Source organism: Amyelois transitella, chromosome 5 (genome assembly GCF_032362555.1).
Source record: "Amyelois transitella isolate CPQ chromosome 5, ilAmyTran1.1, whole genome shotgun sequence".
NCBI lineage: Eukaryota > Metazoa > Arthropoda > Insecta > Lepidoptera > Pyralidae > Amyelois > Amyelois transitella.
In genome coordinates, this window is record NC_083508.1 from 8,749,656 (window position 1) to 8,769,810 (window position 20,155).

Here is a 20,155-nt window from a genome sequence, read left to right on the forward strand (position 1 = left end):
CCGCGAGACCATTACACAGTAATAAAGTTCCTAATCAAAGTCATTACAGGGTCATCAGAATTCGCAGGTAGCCTATAAAGATGAGTGTAAGAGGGAGTTAACTGCGTAAAGTAATCGGATCGAACTGTTGTTTTACGATTCGCACTTTGCATATCCCGACAGATGTTGGAACAATAAACCGTGGAGACGCCGGCCATCCCGCCCTGTTGTTACTTGTTATTCCGCCTAAACCTATCTTTTAGAGGCTTAGAAACGTGCTCAACTCGAGTTTTATAACAGGTATAAGTATGTGACTTTGTTTACACTACTTGGTTCTAACGATAAGCCTTTCTTTAGTTTCGAATATCCGTAAACATCGTGTAGTTAACAACAGTATTTTTGTTTCGCATAAATATAAAGTTACTTTGTTTTTATTTTAAATCCTAAACAATATTTTTCTTCTCAAAAATTATATTTAATCCTTAGCATAACTTATATATAGATAACTTCCTCGGTATCTTTAATAGATATTTCAAGTCTTTAACTAACTAGAATTCGCTTGTAAGAAGTTAAGAGCACTAAAAAGCTATATTAATAATAAAAGCAATAAAAAGTTTACTCGACCCTCAGAACCGCTAACGACACTGCAAAAAGTTGCGACTGCAATGGGGCGTTCTCTGCAACAACTATATTGCCAAAATCAGCACGAAAACTGTTCTGTAGTGCTCAGCAAACAACCGTGGTGGTCGCAATAAGCGAACAGTGCGCCACCGGTCACTCTCAACTCAGGACAGAATATACAACCCTATACACCACAAACTTTAAGATGGCTCTTTTTCGAGTGCAAAGTTTTGTATTTGGAACGCCATTGTAAATATTTGGTTTCTCGCTGCGGTCTTAACAAGTGAACCGCGCCGAACTCGCACGTGCAGTCTTCATTCGCAAGCCTGGCGAGTGCGCGCCTCACTCCTCGCATCCCAATGTCGGCACCCCCACGCCGCCTTCTACGCAATTAAAACGATATTATCGGTATAATATTACCTTTCTTTTCCCTATACGCTTTCTCTTTCGAATTTTCTCTTCGGAGTATGAAAGAATAATCCCAGATAAAAATGTTATTAAGCGAGTATAATACTCGGATTTAGGAGAACGTAATTGATTTATAATTTCACCTGAGGGGCCTGCACGTCTTAACGAGATGAAAATAATTTATCTTATAACATTAATTCGCAGTCAAATTATCCTGCTCTCGTGTTAACCATTACGGGATTAAAGTCTACGTTAATATTTATAATTGCCAGCAATTTCAAACACTTTTCAAGCAATTTCAAAATTACAGTCTTATTTGATCACGTTTATAACTCAAAATATACATTATAGAATCCTGCTCAACAATCGCCAGATTTTGAAAAGTCGATATGCAAATAAGAATTCGTTAATTTTATCGTACTCGAATGTTACAAGCAGTTCATTGCAAGGAACAGTGTTGTAACCACAACAAGGGTATTCCCGTCTTGTGTCCGATGATCCCACAAATCCCATCCCCCGCGTCTCGGGCACGTCTTCCTACGAGGATTACGCGCTCCGCGGCGATCCGAGCGATCCCGGCTGACCGCAACTATCATACCGGACTAACTATCTAAAATATCCCGATAGTAATCTGGCTGAACAAACGCGCAGCACGCCAACTTGTTACGCCCAATACTAATTGCCAACCGGCTCTGGCTCAGCAATCTACTACAATCTGGACGAAAAGATGACGTTAACAAATTACGCGAATTCCAGGTTACATTAATTTCACTTCATCATAGGTAGTTGAAAAATTTTTGGAGAAAATTACTTTTATACATATAAAATGTATAGATTGCGTTTTAATGAAATTTCGACATGAACTGAACAAACATTGACTCGATTTTTTATTCCTTTTTGTTTTAAATGTAACTCTCAATGTACCTGCTTTAATCTTGACTTTATAAGATTTCAAACTGCAACTTGAACGTACATTTTGTTGGAAAGTTGGACAATAAAAACAATGCGCCCACGCTGCTACAGGTCGCAATCGCGGGCCAAAGTGTGTCGTAAAACAAGGCAGTCGCGAATAAAAAGGACGGAATCTTATTAAAGTAAATATTTATGGCATTGCTATCAACCGATTGGACGAGGGTTCCGTCGCCTTGATAAATTGTCTCGCCGGTTGCGGCCTAACGGCCACTCTCCCAAATATTTCTCGTGTTACATATCGCTCTAAAAAAATTTTCGATGTTTGATTTATGGCATAATTTCCTTTTGCGCCTTTTGATAAGTTTCCTAAGAATTCCTGGTAAAAACTTTTCTCAAGAACGTTTTTGCTGAGTAAATCTTGCCCATATGGAGCTCTAAAAACGTCGCTCGTGCAATAAACAAGTTGCGGAGTTTTGGAATTTAAAAGTTGAGCATCGTGAAGCAAAAAGTAGCGGCGGAGTAGTATTTCTATTTTACCTGAGCGGAGACAATAAGGTTGTCTCCACACAATCAGTTGTACGAGAAAGTTGATTGTTCCCGCTCTATTCAACTTCACAATGGAGAAAATGAAGAGGAGCCAATTCTTTCTGCAACAGCTTTTATCCGGCATTTTGTTCGTTTGCCGAAAGTTTGCATTTTGATTCGTCGTCGCGAATGCATTAGATGTGCGCACATATTTGTTTTGGCATCAAACGAGTGCAGAGCAGCTATTTCGATAAACTGTTTGCATTCTCAAAAGATTAGCTCCTTGTAATCTCACAGTATTGCTGCACGCTCGGCTGCTCTGTATGGACGGCCGCTGCTTTCCAGAACACATTTTACTTTTGTATCATTGTGGAATACACACACATTCTTTATGTTAGGAAAATAAACAACGATTTGCAAACATTTAAGAATGAATAAAGTTCCATAGCGCTTTATTGTACGGACATATTCTTGTATGAGTAGAAGTGATCACTTCTACAATAAAAATCCTTTACATACTTTACTTCTATTGTAAGGACTCAATGACTTTTACTTGTTTAGTTAATATATTTTCTTGCGGTATTGGTACCTATAATATAGTTCGCTTTAGTTAATAGGTTTCTAATAAACATTGATCGCTCAACATTGAACGGCGCCGTGGGATTCCCTTTTCTAATTCTTTATTTTTCCTCTAATAACTTGTGCGATGAACTTGTTATTATTAGCTGGAGTCAAAAGCAATCCAGCAATTATTTACGAAGCAAACATTCTGTCAGGACAGAGCTCGTTGATAAAACTTTCAGCCAACTATTACGTCAGTAGGGACAATTCCCGAGCATCTCTTAATTATTGTGCTGCGTATTTCGTATTACAATAATGAAGCGAAACAATAACAAAAGTTTGGACGTCGGAGCGCGGCCGGCAACTTCGGCTGCTCATTTGAGTGCTTGTTGAGTTCACTCCTAATGAAAACTTGCTAGTTAATGCCATACAACATTACTTTTATTCGGCAGCGTGGACACGAGATGTAATTCTATCAACTTTTCTGGAATTCAATTAGATGACTACAAGCGAATAAGTAAAAGTGAAAAAAAAAACGTTGCAAGAAGCGAGGAGGGTACAAAGTGGAGGACTAGGTTGTAACGTTCGTTATCGACGCCTACAATAAGTCGCGTTTTATACGGTTATTATAGCCCCATAAACGCCACCGGCCGGTATTCTATACAGTGCTAGGGCAGATTATACGGCCGGGGGCAGGGCGGGGCGACCCGCGGCCCCGGACCCCCACGTACTCCACAGATGTATCGGGAATCGAGATATCTGATATCGGAAGACACATTCATAATCTTGCCGGAACATCCCCTTTCTTATATTAAAAATACGAGACTCGCAGGTGCAAACTCGGAACGAATTGATAGAAATTCAAGAATTTTGCACTGGCAACATTTAATAGAACCGACCTAAATAATGGCATTCAAATGCTTACAAACTTGGATTAGTATACACTAGAGTTCCTATATTACGGAATGTAAATAAAATAAAGATACAATAACATTATGAGACTTATCAACCCAATGCAATAAGCCTAAGGGAATTAGATAAGTTTTAATTATTACTCGGGCGAAATGCATCCCGAGTTTCATTTGTCAAAGGCTGTAGGGCAGAACTCTGCAGCAAATCACCTGTAAGCCTCCAGATTTAATTAAAGTATTCCTTCTAAAAAATAAAGGTAAGTGTCCACCCTAATTGAAGCCGGGGGGAAATAAACTTAATTCTCGGACCGTCGCCGGGAAACTTTCATTAGCGTTTCACAGCTACAATTGCGAATTCAAATAATTATGTTTACGGAATCCTTTTCTTACGTACAGATTTATCTTGTCTATTGTCAGAGGGAGTGACGCGGACGAATTTCACGAAAATGCCCCATTTATCGTGTGGCACACAAAGGCAACACGAATCCGAAAACTTTTTACGTGGTCAGTGACAATGCTTTCTCCCTTTTCTCTTAGCGATTCATTCCCAACTTTTGGCCTATTGTGTTTGCACGGCGTGCCTTAACAAAACACGCGAGGGATTATGCTCTATTTAGAACGAACTTATTTAGTTTGATTCGAGTCCAGCTCCATATTTGCTTAGCCATCGCGCCCGCAGATAACTTTACTTGTGGCAACTGCTGTTTGTTTCGTATAAAGTCGCGTACTTAATCTTCTTATTTTGTTTTGTCTTCTTCCTCCTGGCTTTTAGTCCCAGTTGCATTTTCACCATTCTGAAGAAAAACCCAGGGTATGCCATTGACCATGGAGCCTGGCTTTCTTATTTTGTGTCTAAATTTGTACCTGCTTAAACTATTATTTTTTATATGTTAACATACTTAACGTCATCGGCTTTTAATGTTATATCGGCTAAGTGTCAAAAAATCAAAAATACATTGTTTATGTAAAACACATAATTTTTCCAAAAAAAAATTTAAGAAATTCGTGAGGTGTCCAACTATTCCGAGATATTTTTCCTCAGTGAACACAAAGGTTTATTCAGTTTACAGACCCGCATAAATAAGCCAGGGATTCGTCTCCTTGTGGTATGTAACTAAATAAAACTGTATCCGCAGTCCCCAGATCTCAAACCTACTTATAATCTAAACATGAAAACGCTTCACCATCATACGTCTCCCGGCCATGTTTTATTTAAGTGGAGATTGTTTCCAATCGTTTTTATTGGGAAAGCAATAACGCAGAAACGATTCTCGTGATATACCGTGCCGACCTTATAATGCATAAAGAAAATCCGGTCATCTATGGAACTCGACTGAACCCTTATTTGCCTTTTCGGGGTTAGTATCTTTGGCTCGATTCCTACGCAAAGCCGCCCGGCCGCGCGTGAAATACCAAGTGCGCCCTAGTTTTGGGGTGTTTGTTTAGGTCACTACGAATGAAAGGTGACGGACTAAATATTAGGAATAATACACAGATTATAAAGATCTTCTTCTTCTTACCCTCGGCGTTAGTCCCAGTTGATTCCCCAGCTCTCAGAACAGATACCCAGGGTGAGCTATTGATCATAATCCTGAATTAGGGAATTTAAAATTGGGGGTTTTATAGGAAGTACGACTTATGCAGGATAACCAAACCCAGATTGTATCATGGTTATACATTCTCTCACCGTAAGAGCATCGTTAGCACTTTAAATTATGTTCTTTACTAAGACAAGATGCATTGGTTACATGGCCTAGGTATTCAACTTGTGCTTCCATTTTTACCACTTATAAAGACCATTGTGATGATGTATAAACTTATTGTGGATTAAATAAAGTGCCAATAATAAGCACAAAGAGGGTCACCTTCGTATATGTCGTAATTTACACAGTAACATTTTGGAAAAGTTAAAAAAAATCAAGAATTTTCGGAATTTTTACGGGGTAGACAAAGCTAACAGTTTTTTAAAGATTCAAAGGTCACGTTCATCTAAATGATGGAATGGGAACTTTAATAGAGGTACTATCCCATCCACTAATGGAATAATCTAAAGTCGCTAAGCCTTTTCAGTTAACGAATTAGTGCGGAACTCTCGGTACGCATTCAGCATCTTGGTTGTCCATTTTTTTATAGGACACGGGGCTTGTCAGCATAATCGGGGCGCCTTCTGTTTGCAGAGCGCCGCCAGTGGGAGCCGCTAATGCTGTTTGTTATAGTGGGCGCCCGTCACGTATGTGTAGTGTTGTCGAACTATCGATAATTTGAGTATCGATAGATAACCTCCAAAATGCAATGCAATGCCAATTAAAATTATTAGTTTTAATAATTCTTATTAATAGTATTTGTTGTTCTTTACGTATTGTATTGCTCCCCAATAGAAAAATAGCCAATAGACTTACGATACTACCGATAGTGTCGATTGTGATAGTCATCACGGTTTAATAAAATCGATATTATTTTTCTTTACAAATACTACTGCACCATTTATACCAAAACTAGCTATCAATATTCTATCGATACTTTTTTCTTTTAATTAACTATCGATAGTTGACCACAGAGTGGCAACACTACGTATGTGTATCTTAATCGTTAGAAGGAAACACGCCTGCTCGTCGCCTTGTTTTGTTTGCCACTTTAAGCGTGAACTTTGTCGACGTCAGGTGATTACGTGATTCGAGGAAAACGGCAACATGTTTCACCATTTGAAGGATTTATTCGTGTGACAACCGCCTGTAAGTGAAGCGGTGATGTAATTGTATTGGAAGCAATGATAATATAACGTATTGACAGTGCGTTACTGACTATTTGCGATCAGAAACGAGCATTTCAATTTTTGATAATTAAAAAAAATTATCATGTTATATTATAATAAGTGCGAAAATTGTAATGCTGTGACTAAGCAATCAACAACAGTTTTTATGTAATTGTTCTTAGTACATTAACCTCATGGTGTAAAACTTATTAACGAAAATGTGGCATTATAAAAAAAATTATATTCCTATCTAATATCTGTTTTTAGTATATATTAAAATTTTGTCACTGGCAACCCTGAGTTTCATTAAACTGTTAATACAAAGGCCGGTTTGTCCGCGCCCCTCGGTACAATAAGTACCTGATAGGGCCCGTCGAAACCTGATTGACGTGCCTTTTGATATTAACTCGACGCGAAGTGGCCTTAATTAAAACGATATCAAAAGATGGGATTTCGGTCGCAATAACTTACAACAGGGTGAATTCATGGACAGATTTAAAATGTAGCTGTGAAGTTTGGTAACACTCATTCATTTCATTTTCTTACTACCTTTTTTATAAACAGGGTTATTCACGAACGTTGCTATGACATATATTCACATCTAAACAGAGCCATCAGTCTTGAGAGGACTGAAAAGCCATGTTCAGCAGTATGGCTTAATGATGAAATTGAGATTCAAATAGTGACAGGCCTTTCTCTTTATTACTTTTTTCTCTGTATTCCTCAGAGATGGAGCAGCAAGATAACAAAGGTATTATATGGCTGTCTGTTCGAGACATAGATTTACTAAACCCACGCAGGTTTTGAAAATAAAATAACTTATATGATAAGTGAAACAAGAACAATCATTTATTAATTAACTTGTTTTAATTAGTGTTCTTTAGTGATATAAGAAATTGGCTTGAATAAAAAATGTTCATATTTTTTTGCTTTTGTTTCAGGATTCGGTTTCGTCACATTTCAAAGTGAAGACATAGTAGATAAAGTGTGCGAAATACATTTTCACGAAATTAACAACAAAATGGTGAGTACTAGATACTAGTTTAAATAATATCTAAAATATTTTAATCGGAATTTTTAAATCTTAAGTTATTTAAGTATTCTACACCTAAAGTCTCATATTATTCAAATACGAAATATCTTTAAATGTAGGTATAAAAACCTATGCTGGGTCTAATATTCATAGGTTAAAGGCTATATGTTTTAATTTATGTGTAATTGGCCTATGTAGCGTACTAGGAGAGTACTTGCCTCTAAGCCACAACGTCCCGAATTATCTCATTAAAAATCGAAACAAAAACAACTTTTATATGTGTTTAAATATATTTTTACTTTAAAATGTATTTCGTTGACTTTTATCTCCTAACACAAGTCACGAACAATCACGTCAATCAGATCATACCAATCTAATTATTTGTGTCTTTTAAAATGATACATCACTGTGAAAAAGGGAATTTTTCTGGCTGTAAACGTGGCAATTGACCAAACTGAGTTTATAAAGGTCAGTAAAGACTTTAGGGCGTTTAGATTTCCCCCCGATGACGAGTGCATGAGCGAAGTATCGGGTTTACGAGGTCGTTGACCTTCGTATCAAGTTCATATCAGAGGTTTGTAAACTGAACACTTGCGCCGAGTTCAAAAGACTTTTTTCAATAAGATGAGTGAAACTTTTATTGGATTACTTTTTAAAGAAAAAAGTTTGGAAAGTGAAATTGTGTTAGTGTACAGTATAATGTTATTGATAAAAAGTTGTTGTATCTTTTTTTTAGGAATTGGTTTTTTATTATTAAGACATCAATTAAAATTTTAATGTAAGTTCTGTTCTATATATTAAATGGATTTCCGAAAGTTACGAACCATTTAACAAAAGCTGCTACTAAATTTCCACTTACAATTTTTATTGTCGGTAAAATACGTAAAATTCAACCTTATTACCTTTTGCTCTTTTAAACTTGGTTTCAAATGGTAATTACAAGAAAAACATAAAACTAAATGAAATAAAATAAAAAAAAAATACTAATTAACTTAAATATGCCCTTTACAAGAGTATTACGATCATGTTGCCCCATAAAACTGACCCACGATTAACAGAGACGCACGCACATTGTCTACGTTCTAGTGAAAATTTCGGGACATAATCAAATTAATTGCGTCCACCACGCACTGTTTGATGGCGCCAATAAAAATAATTACGCCATAATTACAACTACAATGAACACTGAATAACAAATAGTTTTAAATTTAGAAGAATTTTTTTTAATAACTGCATTATTTATTAAAATATATTTTGGTTTTAATTAATTCATTTATTATCACACATCACAGAATACAACTTACTACATATAATTTGTTTTTATGTTTCTAGTTTAAAAGTTATATCTTTTATTAGTTGCTCTGGAAAATGAATGGATCCGAATGAGTATCATAAACTACACAGCACACAGCCAGCTAGAAATTACAAAATTTGAAAATCTTAATAACACCTACCCGTATTCAACGCTTGCCTATTGTTTCGGAGTTTCCACACCCATTACCATCTAAAAGAGAGCGTACCTGTCCTTTCGATGCATATTCCCGATATTAATGTCTGTTTTTTGTCTTGCTCTATTGTTCGCGGTTAATGGCGACGGCATGTGTCGGGCGAAATCGTAAGGGTGATGTTTGCCCTAAGTGGAACAAACAACGAACAAAGACATCAAACAAATGGGTAGTGTTTTAGAGTAATTACTCGCTTCCCTTGCGAAAAGCAGAGGTGTCTGTTATGTACTCTTAGAAGTAACCGCTTATTATTGTACCCCTTTTCTGCACGTATACGTCTACACTCTCACTTTTGAAATAAAAGATTTCTTTCGAATCTAAATTCCTTTTATAACTATGTCGTCTCTTAAGGCGTTCCTTCCACCCACCTCATTAAACATACTCACGCGTAGAGCTTTTTGATTAATCTAATATTTCATGTGAAATAAATTTAATCGTAGCATATTCTTTAACCTTTAATTTCAAAACAAATTGTTCAGTTAAAAACTCTCAAAAGTTATTACAATATATCACGAATTTTCTAGAGAAAAAATGTATAATCTAAATTAATAAAAAAACAACATGGAGTTTAACGTACACGAGTCGACATTTTTCTTGCGTCAAACAAAATTGATCAGAGCCACGACAAACTTTACGTTCGCAAACAATGTAAAAACTTCAAAGAGCAAACATGCATTGTTTACTTCACACACACACTTAACGGAATATTAACTTTCGGATACACGCGTCTCGTAAACAAATCTATTAAAAACTCGCATCGTGACGATCAGCAATCGATAGTTGGGAAAAAAATTATGTTAATATAAAATTAACATTTTACTATATTTATAGATCTTACTATTGTTTGTTTAATAAAATAGCGTTAAGAACTAACAACTAAATTATATATGTATAGGTTTATAGTAAGTATGTTTATTATACAATATTTATTATCACCCATATTGAGGTTCTCTGCTTAACACAATGGTTGACTGTTAGATAATGCTATTACCATTAAGTCCACCTATTGTACTTTACAAAGTGTAATTGTTACAATAAAGAATAAATAAATAAACCAGGTATCCGTATGCTACATGTTTTTAACACTTAATTGTATTGTTCACCCATGAAATCGAATTGCCATTTCACGATTTTATTTCATCAGAAATAAGTTATCTAGTGACCGTTATCTGAGCCGACCATCAAAATGTTTATACTGAATCCTGAATCCGTACAAACCTTATATTTACGTACGCAATAAAGAAAACAGAGGCGTCACGTCACCACCGCGTTTACATTGCGGCAGCGGCCCTCGTAAATTTAATATGTCATCTCTAGTATTAAAATGGTCGTTAAGCTAATAGCTACTCCGCCCGCAAGACTGATAGGGTGATGTTGGATATTTTTGATTAAAATAATCTTTTGGCATGATTAGAGGAATTCTGTCGCGACTCATGTTAACCATTTTAGTACTTATTAAAGTATCAATATTCAAATTAAAATAGGAATTTCCATTTTTAAGTTGAATTCATTGTTATAATTGAACTAATGTCGCAGTAAATCCAATTTTTTTTAATAAAGATGAATATGAAGGAGGATTATAAAGGGAAACATATAAATATAAGGAACAAAGTAATAAAATTTTAAACTACCTACTTAAGCGATAATATTTAAACATGGACACTTAGATGCATTTGAAAACATTAATAAGAGGCCATTAAAACGCGCAACAAATTCCCGTCACTCCATTACGTCCTTACACATTACTGCCTTAATTGCTTCCGCTTACCATGTATTTGACAACAAAGCAGCAATGTACCACAAAATGGCTAAAATATAGTGTAGTTTAAATTTCACCTCCTAACATCAATTTCTATTTGCTGGATTTAAGCGGCCTGGGGACACGTACACCTGCGTTTCTTTATGGGGTCACACCTGTTAAAATCAGTTAAGATATGAGAGAAAGAGAACTTTAATATTATCAAGTTAGAGCCGAATTTCGATGCTTTAGTACAAATGTGACCCGAAAGATACGGCAGGATTAAAGTGTCCTAAGTCGCATAGTGAAAGAATGTACAATCAACGTTCTTCACTGAAAGAGAGGTGGTTCGTAAAAGCCTTTACTAGCAATCTAGTTTCGGATTTATTTGCACATAATATTACAAAATTGATTTACTCTTTTTTAAATAAGGTGTTATAATTGTGAAGAATGCTTATTATTATAGTCTTGGTAAATGGATAAGTTAACATAAGACTAAGTTTTTATTTTTGTATTGAATGGTCATCTCAACCAACCCTTGTAACATTTTAATTTCTTTATTATTCTAGAAAAATTTACCTGTGTTACATGGAGTTTACCTTGACGTTTAAGCTAAAATCACAACACCTTGTTTTACCAAGGTCTACGTTAGTAATAAAATAAACCTCCTAAACACTATCACAACAAAAATCCATTACCTTAAACCAAGCCTTGTTTAAACACGTTAATGTTCTTTGTAAAATATACTTTGGTGTATAGAATGTGTGTCATATTTTCACGATGTACAGCCTTATATATGATTACATATCACAACCGGTACAAGTTGTGGTATATCGCGAAAGTTTTACAAATAAGCAACTTTTATAGCCAAAGCTGCGGGCGGGATTGGCTCGGTTTTTTATTTTCCCGCTACGCGTTAGGTTTTATTGGACGTTTAACTAATGGTTTTCCAAAACAACGTGACAGCAGAACTCGATGATTCATATCCAAGTTTTTACTCACGCACACGTAATGGCACATGTTTCTTTTTTTTCATTTGTTATTTGCGCCATCGGAACAGACGTAACAAAAATGCACTATCCTTCGACTGACCCTGTATAAATACGTCGAAATACTCTTCGGTATTGCGCACATTTGCTTCTCGATCGTGCATGAGGGAAACAAATGGTTTCCGTTTAGGAAATAACACTAAAAGTAGGCATACTTGAAACTGCCACTTAAATCTTGGGATCCTCGATCGCCATTTCTCTTAGCGTCTTTACTCGCTGGTGGGCCGCTCGGCGCACCCTTGTCGTTACTGCCACATTAAAGAATGGCCTACACACCCATGTGTGCCGAACAATTCTGATAGCTTTTGATAAGAAAAGGATCCCGTTGAAAGCCATTTTGGTGCTGATTCTAATGGACATACTTTATGTGATCCCACCTCTGATATAATGTAGTCGTAACAAGCCTCGTTTGTTTTGTATGAGAATTTTGTTTTTGTTTCGTGCCTTTTCGTACTTACAAGTTACAACCGTGCTACAGCAATGTGATTTAAAAAATCAACTTGTAATTCCGGAGGTGCCCTCACGGAGATACGTACACTCGTCCTTGCCCTCCCCTCCCCGGGGCCCCGTCGAACAATCAATCACGGGCTCCTCCAAGCCGTGATTACCATAAACTTCTCGTTTTAGCAGGACCCAGCGCTTCTTCTAAGCTTTATCGATTCGACCATTTTTGCGCCTCCTATATATCAAGCGCAGGACCGTCCCTTTCATTGAAACTTGCAATTGGCAAGTCGCGCCCCTAAAGATTTCGATAGGGCCTTATTCAGTCCTTTTCCTTTAAACTTTTCCGTCCCTCAATCAATGTTTTACAACTTTCAACCTACAGCCACTTTATATAAATTTCAATTGTCCTCGTTTCTACCTTAAAAAAAACTCTGTTTAGACGTATTGTTAAAATAAAAATTAATAATTTGCGAAATGAAATATTTCTAATGGAGTTGTTAATAAAATTCGCTTCCATATTCCTCATATATGTCGGGGTGTCATTAATAATACAAGCGAGACCATGGCTTTCCTCGGGTGCCCGAGATGCAATACTTGCTGCTAACGAGGTTTAGGAGCCACCCTCCTTAACTACCTCTGGGTGTAAACCTATATAACAACATGTAGTTTCCTCCCTGAAGTTGAGATATCCCAAATTAACTACGGGTTAATCATTAGCGTGGAATATGCTGTATAACACGTGTATGTAATACTGCCAAAGTAATTTACAGCATGATACAGCTCAGTTTATTACTGTATTAGTCATTTTAGGCCTCACAGTCTTGGAAAATTACCGATGGGATTTCTATCGACCGAACTGTTATTTAGCTTTTTAAGTAAAAATTTACAAGTTCGATTATAATCTGATGGCAATCGCTACTAGAACAACTGCCTAATTTCCTATGTACGTATACAATATAAATTTAATGGTCACAAGGCGCACGGCACGCAACTCTGAAATGACGCAACTAAGTCGGGCGCAAAGACGTAAATTACGGCTCAACAGGCCTTTCCGGCCGTTAACGATTTCTGCTCTAACTTAAATTTGAAGCGTGAAAGAAAATTAATTAATCACACGTGGTGCTGGGGGCGAGCGCGAGCACATGAACCTGATGGAAAATATTTAGAATACGGAAGTTGCGCTCTACGAAATAACAGATATTTTTTATGTTTTTTTTATTATAATCTTGTTTTAATTTATACTTTTTCGTGTTTGCATGATCAAAAGTTAAATGTATCATTATGCTGCTAGATTCTGAAAAATTTTAAGCACTTTACTTATAAATGTCACTATCTAAATCCCAATTCCATCATGAAGCCATCCAGCTAGACGCGGTTCTCTCAAAAGCGAGTCTCTTTGACACTATTTGCTCTATCTTCATATCATCAGGGATATATCATAAATGTCTGCTTAGGAGCATAAACATATCCTAATGAAACTAAACGTAATTCTTCAAAAGCTTAAAAATCACTCAGCACATTGATATAAACCAGTTATACTTTTGCTCTTTAGTTATTTTGTACAGGTACCCCCCGACCTGCCATTCCTGTGCTCATTCGTATGACTCTTTTGCGTGTGTACGTCGAACTACATTGAACTTTGTTAATGTGTTTGGATTGTTAAAGAAAAATCGATTTTAGGAACGTTGGAAAGCACGATAAAAAAGTATTTAGTTTTACTCTGCTCCAATACACTTCTTTTATTTAATGTAACCTATAATTAATATATAAAGAGGTAAAACAGACCTTTAAAGCAATATTAATATACTTATATCATTATAGATATCTGTGACCAAATCTTGCATACACAGACCAATTCTATCCCTGAAACCTATTACTAATAATCCGACCGCTATAGATATGGATCAATGGTACTAAGGGCTCAGCAAATGATCACAGGCGTGGTTTCTTGGTACGGACCGCTGAGTATGAATACTCAGATTTAGATACAAATTATAATGTGGAATAAACTTTAATCAAATGAAGTCTTCTTAGTTTTAGGGTGATGGTTAAGTTCTACAAATAAATAATATTTATTATTTATTATATCAATAAGATAAAAGATATTTACGTAGAAATAGAATAAAATATTAAGTTCTTTTTTATGGAGCGTAAGCAAACATATGTACATCTTTACACTTGCCACAATCCACGTTTGATGGAGAGAGTTATGATTCCTTGATCCACATTCATAACTCTCCTCATGTAAAATCTCGGTTTATTTGAATTAGTAACCTTAAATTTAAAAAATCTAGATATTTAAATCACAAGTGAAGATTCTCCGCCCATTAATTTGATGACATAAACCTTATCAATGCAAAGCACAATTTCGCTTTTAAAAACTAACAGCTAAATTTGCGAAAACATTTGGTTCAAAAGAGTAAGAGTATTACAAAAAATCACACTCGAATTTTCTAACAATTTAATGTACAAGTTATAGAGTTTTCCGATCTTCGGAAATGATCCAACCGCCATAAAGTATTGTAAGAAGGCTTTCGTAATTGAAACGGTGTCGGTGCGTAGGGAGACAATAAACTAGTGACAGCGTTCACAGCGTAGAGGGCGCGATCTCAAAATAAAGATGATAGAGAAATGTTATTACAAGACAGTTTTTTATAAGTTTTAAAATAACCCTTAAAGTGATTTCTGTTTTTTTTTTTAAGAGCCTACTCATATATTTTATTCCGTAATCAAGTGCGTTATGGGCTGTTAGATTGCAAATTTTTATTGATAAATCTTTCTAGAAATTTCATTTACTGGTAAATTATACATAATAAAGAATCAGCAGATTCAAAAATTCATCTTATCTTTAATAAAACTTTAAAATATTACACGTTAAATTGCCTACATAAGACCTTAGATAAAAGTTGATAATCATTTTCATCATAACACTAAACTTTCTAATATTTATTTCCTTACTTAAAAATCACAAAATAAAAAGAAATTAAAGAAATCTTCGCCTTCACACTTTCGATAATTTGTGCCACGGGTATCATCAATAAAGGCCATACGTTAGGGCAGGCCGGTTCATTACGGCTCGCAGCGTCTCCGCATTCCCATTACGGAGGAGTTAGGAGACGCGGGCGACGATAAATAGCGGCCAAGAAGCCCTGCTTTATTTCTTGCACACAATTTCATTTACATTAGAGGTGCTGAGAGACTCCTAGAGTGTGTCGGAGTCGCGACAGATTCGTGGAACAAAAGTTACGGTTATGTGTATGCAACTTAAGGGAAGATGAAGTTAAGTTAGCTGCGGATTGCTAGTTTTCTTGCACATTTCATTTCTATTGAAGGTGTTGCGAGACTCCTAGATAGTGCGGGAGCGACAGATTCTTGCAATGCAAGGTAAAGCAAAACATGTGCATGCAATTTAACGGGAGCTGAATTCGGCTGAGAATTACTCGTTTTCAACACACGTTCATATTTGAGTTGAGTATATCTAAATTATATCATGCAACCGTGATTATTAACTCTGCCTATCCCATAAGGGATAAGTTGGGTAGTATGTTATATCTTCTTGTATTACTTTCGAGAAAATATTCTTAAGCTGATAGAAACATCATTACAGTTATTTGTTTAGCAAATTCTGCTCTACTGTGTAAAATGTACATATAGGTCACTTTTATTTTTATTTCTGCATGGTATATAGGTACAAAGTAGAGACAGATATATACTCGTAGAAGTCAACATAATAAGGTCATTTAAATGATTAATATATCTTGAAGACTTAAGACTTAAGAAACTTTGAACAAAAAACTTATAAAATCAATAATCATAAAAAAAATATTAATAACCATGATTGCGTTTGGTAATTTCTATAAAATATGCTCACAACCTTTCCTCTTAATCTAGTCGGAGTCTCGACAAGGCTCCCGACGCCCGCCGAAGCCCGCAGCCAACCTACTTAATTACTACTAATTGGTACAGCTTATACACGTACGTGCGTCGTAAACTTCTCAAGGTGTTATTCATTGCGAATGCCACCTGAATTCATCTTGGACGGAGCTTGTAAATTTCCGTATAATTCGCACTGTTACACGACAGCTGTAATTTTGAAATTATCCACTTAGGTAATCATGTTCGGTACTACGGCGTATATACCAGTAATCAACAAAACTTAACATCAAGTTTACAATGTCTTCTACAACCGCTGAATTAGAGGTAGGTTGCTAAATTATCAAAGTCTAAATTGGAACACTTAACTATACTTACGTCACAACTTTAATTCGGAAGAAAAATAAACTGTAAAACTAAGTTAATATGTTGTATATGATAAAATTACAGTTCAGTTCACCGTGAAATCATATCCACATTTGCATGTTGGAATCAAAATATGTATTTTATCATAGAACATTCGTACAGTATTCCTCGGGGAATATTGCTCCTTTCAAACAGCAAGACGTGACGCGTAACATTTGGACTACTCAATAGCGGTTGTTTGACTTGCATGCGGTATCTCATTAATATATTCATTGCATTGAACAAAGACCTCTTCGGTAAGACCATCCAAATTCGAATATTGAGTTTAACCACCCTGAATACGTTTCTCACGATTATTTAAATGCAAATTGCACTCATACAGTCTCTAATGCCTCTCTTTTGGCTCTAATACATCGTTTGCAATTTTATTTGAAATTCTCGAACCATTTCATCGGAACATGGAAACACTTTTATAGGTTTCTAGCTAATGTACAAATTTCATTACAGATTCGTGTAGATAAAATTGCGCGGTCTTCAGGGATGGTCATTTTCTCTATTACACGACATTTCAGAGTTTGTCGGGTCCTCTTAACCGTGAAAGGAATTAGTTAAACAACGACACTGCAGTGAGCGTGTTTATTTACAATTGCAAACTGCCCCTAATGCCGACATCCGCCAATACACTTTGCTTTCAATTTAATTTCTTTCTTTATTTTGTTGCGGTACTTTCGGCTATTAACAAGAATAGCATACAATTGCCAAGATTAAATCTTAATTAAGTCTACAACGTTATTACAGTTTTTAATTAGAGTATGCATCTAAATAATTGGCGTGTTTAAAACTTAATTTTGTTTGCCGTGAACAAAGTACTCGACTCTTGCTTATTTTTTATACGGCGCTTACTTTCGTATCTATCTACTTTGAAATTAATTTATGAAGCTGCAAGTGCAAACTGTAAACCCTTTATCATATATTTTGTGAGATCGTGAAATACAGTTCAGTTTTCCATTACTGCAATGATATTCAAAGCATCAAACCGTGAAATGTAAACATCTTTATACTTCACGTAAGCCGCGATTGCGATCGATCGTTGGCCCGAAATAACTCGTGCTAGACCATGAATGTTGCAAGGCGCACCACTATGCTACACTTAATATTTCATATCACTACCATAACTATGACGGCAACGTTCTACTTTCAAATATAAAATGCAAAGACAACTGTGACATGATATAATTTTCTACTTTGTGTGTTTTGTTTATAACTTTAATACTATCTGCGCAGACAAATTATACCTCTGTAGTTTATAGCGTTTGATTACGTTACAGCAATTGAGAGCTAAATATTTTCTAGAACTTTGTAAACGTTTCTGTAGAATTGTTCAATTGTTATGAAGATCGCAATGTTTGATACCCGACGTAGTACACGAAAAGCACACGATACTTTCGCATTAAGTCAAATACATTTTCGACATTTCGATACGAAATGTCTGCAATATACGGGTAGCTCCAGGCAATCTGTGGAATCGTAGGGATTTATCATTCGTGAATTTTGTTCTTTTATTTATTATAGTTACTTAGAGTTAACAAATACCAGTTTTGATGGAGATATTTAAATGTATATGAGTAATAATATGCTTGATGGTAACCCTATCGTCAGGTTGCGTTATTTTGGCGCTTATCGACGTTCAAGCGACGAGTCTATCGCTTATATCTGATTTGAATTTCGCGCATTACGGCCCATCGAACCCGTCCCGCCCCGCGCCGTGTAAACACTCAAACACTTTAAGTAACCGTACCGAAATTCGACGAAAATGTCGACTCGCGCTTATCTTATTTCTTCGAACAACAGTTACGTAAATATGGAAAGAGCTCCCGGGGTGCGGCGGAGTATTTCATTATCCGTGACCTGTTGAGCGCAAGATTTGTGACTCATCTCCTTTACGTAACGTACTACGCTCGCAACACGATTTTTTATTTTACTTATAGAATTTTGTTAAATAACTGCGAATATTAATTATTTTTCATAGAAAACGGCTTTAATGGTTCATTATTTCCAAACTGTATTCATATTTCATAAGAAATACTAGGACCAAAACTTTATCTAAGCGTCACAACGAAAAGTTCAACTGCAATTTATTTAAACGCCAGCAAAAATAAAATGACATTTTTCTCCAAAAATATTTCAAAAGTGTTCAACAACATACGAAATCAGCGCTTGCTACCAAACTGGGTTTTTATCGGCATGGGTATTTTGAAGCTCTTCCAAGCCTCCGGTTCTCACGCGGCGCTTCCGTTTAGCGGCAATCAGGGCCAGGCTGCGACGCTCTGTCAATACGAAGGCGAGGTTCCCTGATAAACTTATCTGCCGCACCCCCGCCCCCCGGCCCTGCCCCCTGTCGTCTCCGTTTATCTCTCACGTATGTTGGTACGCCCGCACCGCATTACTCGCCTACAAAGTTGCTTGGCTTGTGCCTCTTGACTTTTTATATGGGTGCGTTAAATCGCTGATACATACGAGGTAATTTCTACACACCCATCACATTATCGATAGGGAAGAGTTAATGCTTATTACACAGAGTGCTCGGAGGTTTTATGAAATAGCTTTATATTTGTGCAAGTTGTATTAAATGTCAGTCCAGGCATTACTTAGAAAATTATATATTTTGAATTTTAGTCATTCTGTCTGCATTATAACTACAGACTCATATTAGCAAGCTTGTAAGTAAAAAGTACTACTAAGACTATCAGAAAATTTATATGCATTTATAAAATAAGTTACCCTTTTATAGAGCTGCCTATTTGGCTGACTGCCCGTATCTTGCCACAAGGATTTCAAAGGAAACAGAAATTTCAGTTCAAGGAAACAAACGAAAAATCTTATAAAATGCGGTTAACGTCACACATGCGACCGCCTCGGTGAGCTTGTAGTTTTGTGGAGTCGTTTTATTCGCGGCTGGCTCGCGAGGAATCTCTAAAGGTCCACTAGCGTCAAAATGTAGCCGGTTTAAAATCTCCGCGTGTCAGCGCCAGCCCGACAAGTGGCGCACTACCCACAATGTATAATCCGCAGCGTTTTACAACATTTAATCTAAGCGTCTATGTTCTAAAAGTCCCGTGGACCGGGTCGTCCATAATTCATCGCCATCCCTATACTACTGACTATATATTGACAAATTAATAAAATTCGACTCACGCCCGCCTGGATTTACTTAAACGCATCGGCTTTGTTCATAATACACCAGGGTATTTTATTCCGACTTTTATATTTCGACACTTTTTTATGTTCGCTTGAAGGTCCGTAAAGTCGGATTAAAAAAACATCAACAACCGCCCCTCGATTACTTCTATAACCGTCGACGAGGGTAATTGTTAAAATGTATCAGCAAAATGGTAAAAACTGAACTCAAGATTTCATTCAATATTCACAAATGTAATGATTTGTATGCCTCACATGTTCAATGGAGAATACTTGCAAA

General features: G+C 36.2%; 1 protein-coding gene across 6 annotated transcripts in view; it reads left to right on the top strand.

Annotated features, from left to right (window-relative positions):
• The window catches only part of LOC106131844 (RNA-binding protein Musashi homolog Rbp6), a 476,408-nt gene that overhangs the window by 430,663 nt on the left and 25,590 nt on the right, over positions 1 to 20,155 (top strand). For all 6 annotated transcript variants that reach the window (XM_013331071.2, XM_013331072.2, XM_060944334.1 and 3 more), the window contains one exon: positions 7,611 to 7,693. In XM_013331071.2, coding sequence (XP_013186525.1) covers positions 7,611 to 7,693 — 83 coding nt within the window. The remainder of the gene's footprint in view (positions 1 to 7,610; positions 7,694 to 20,155) is intronic.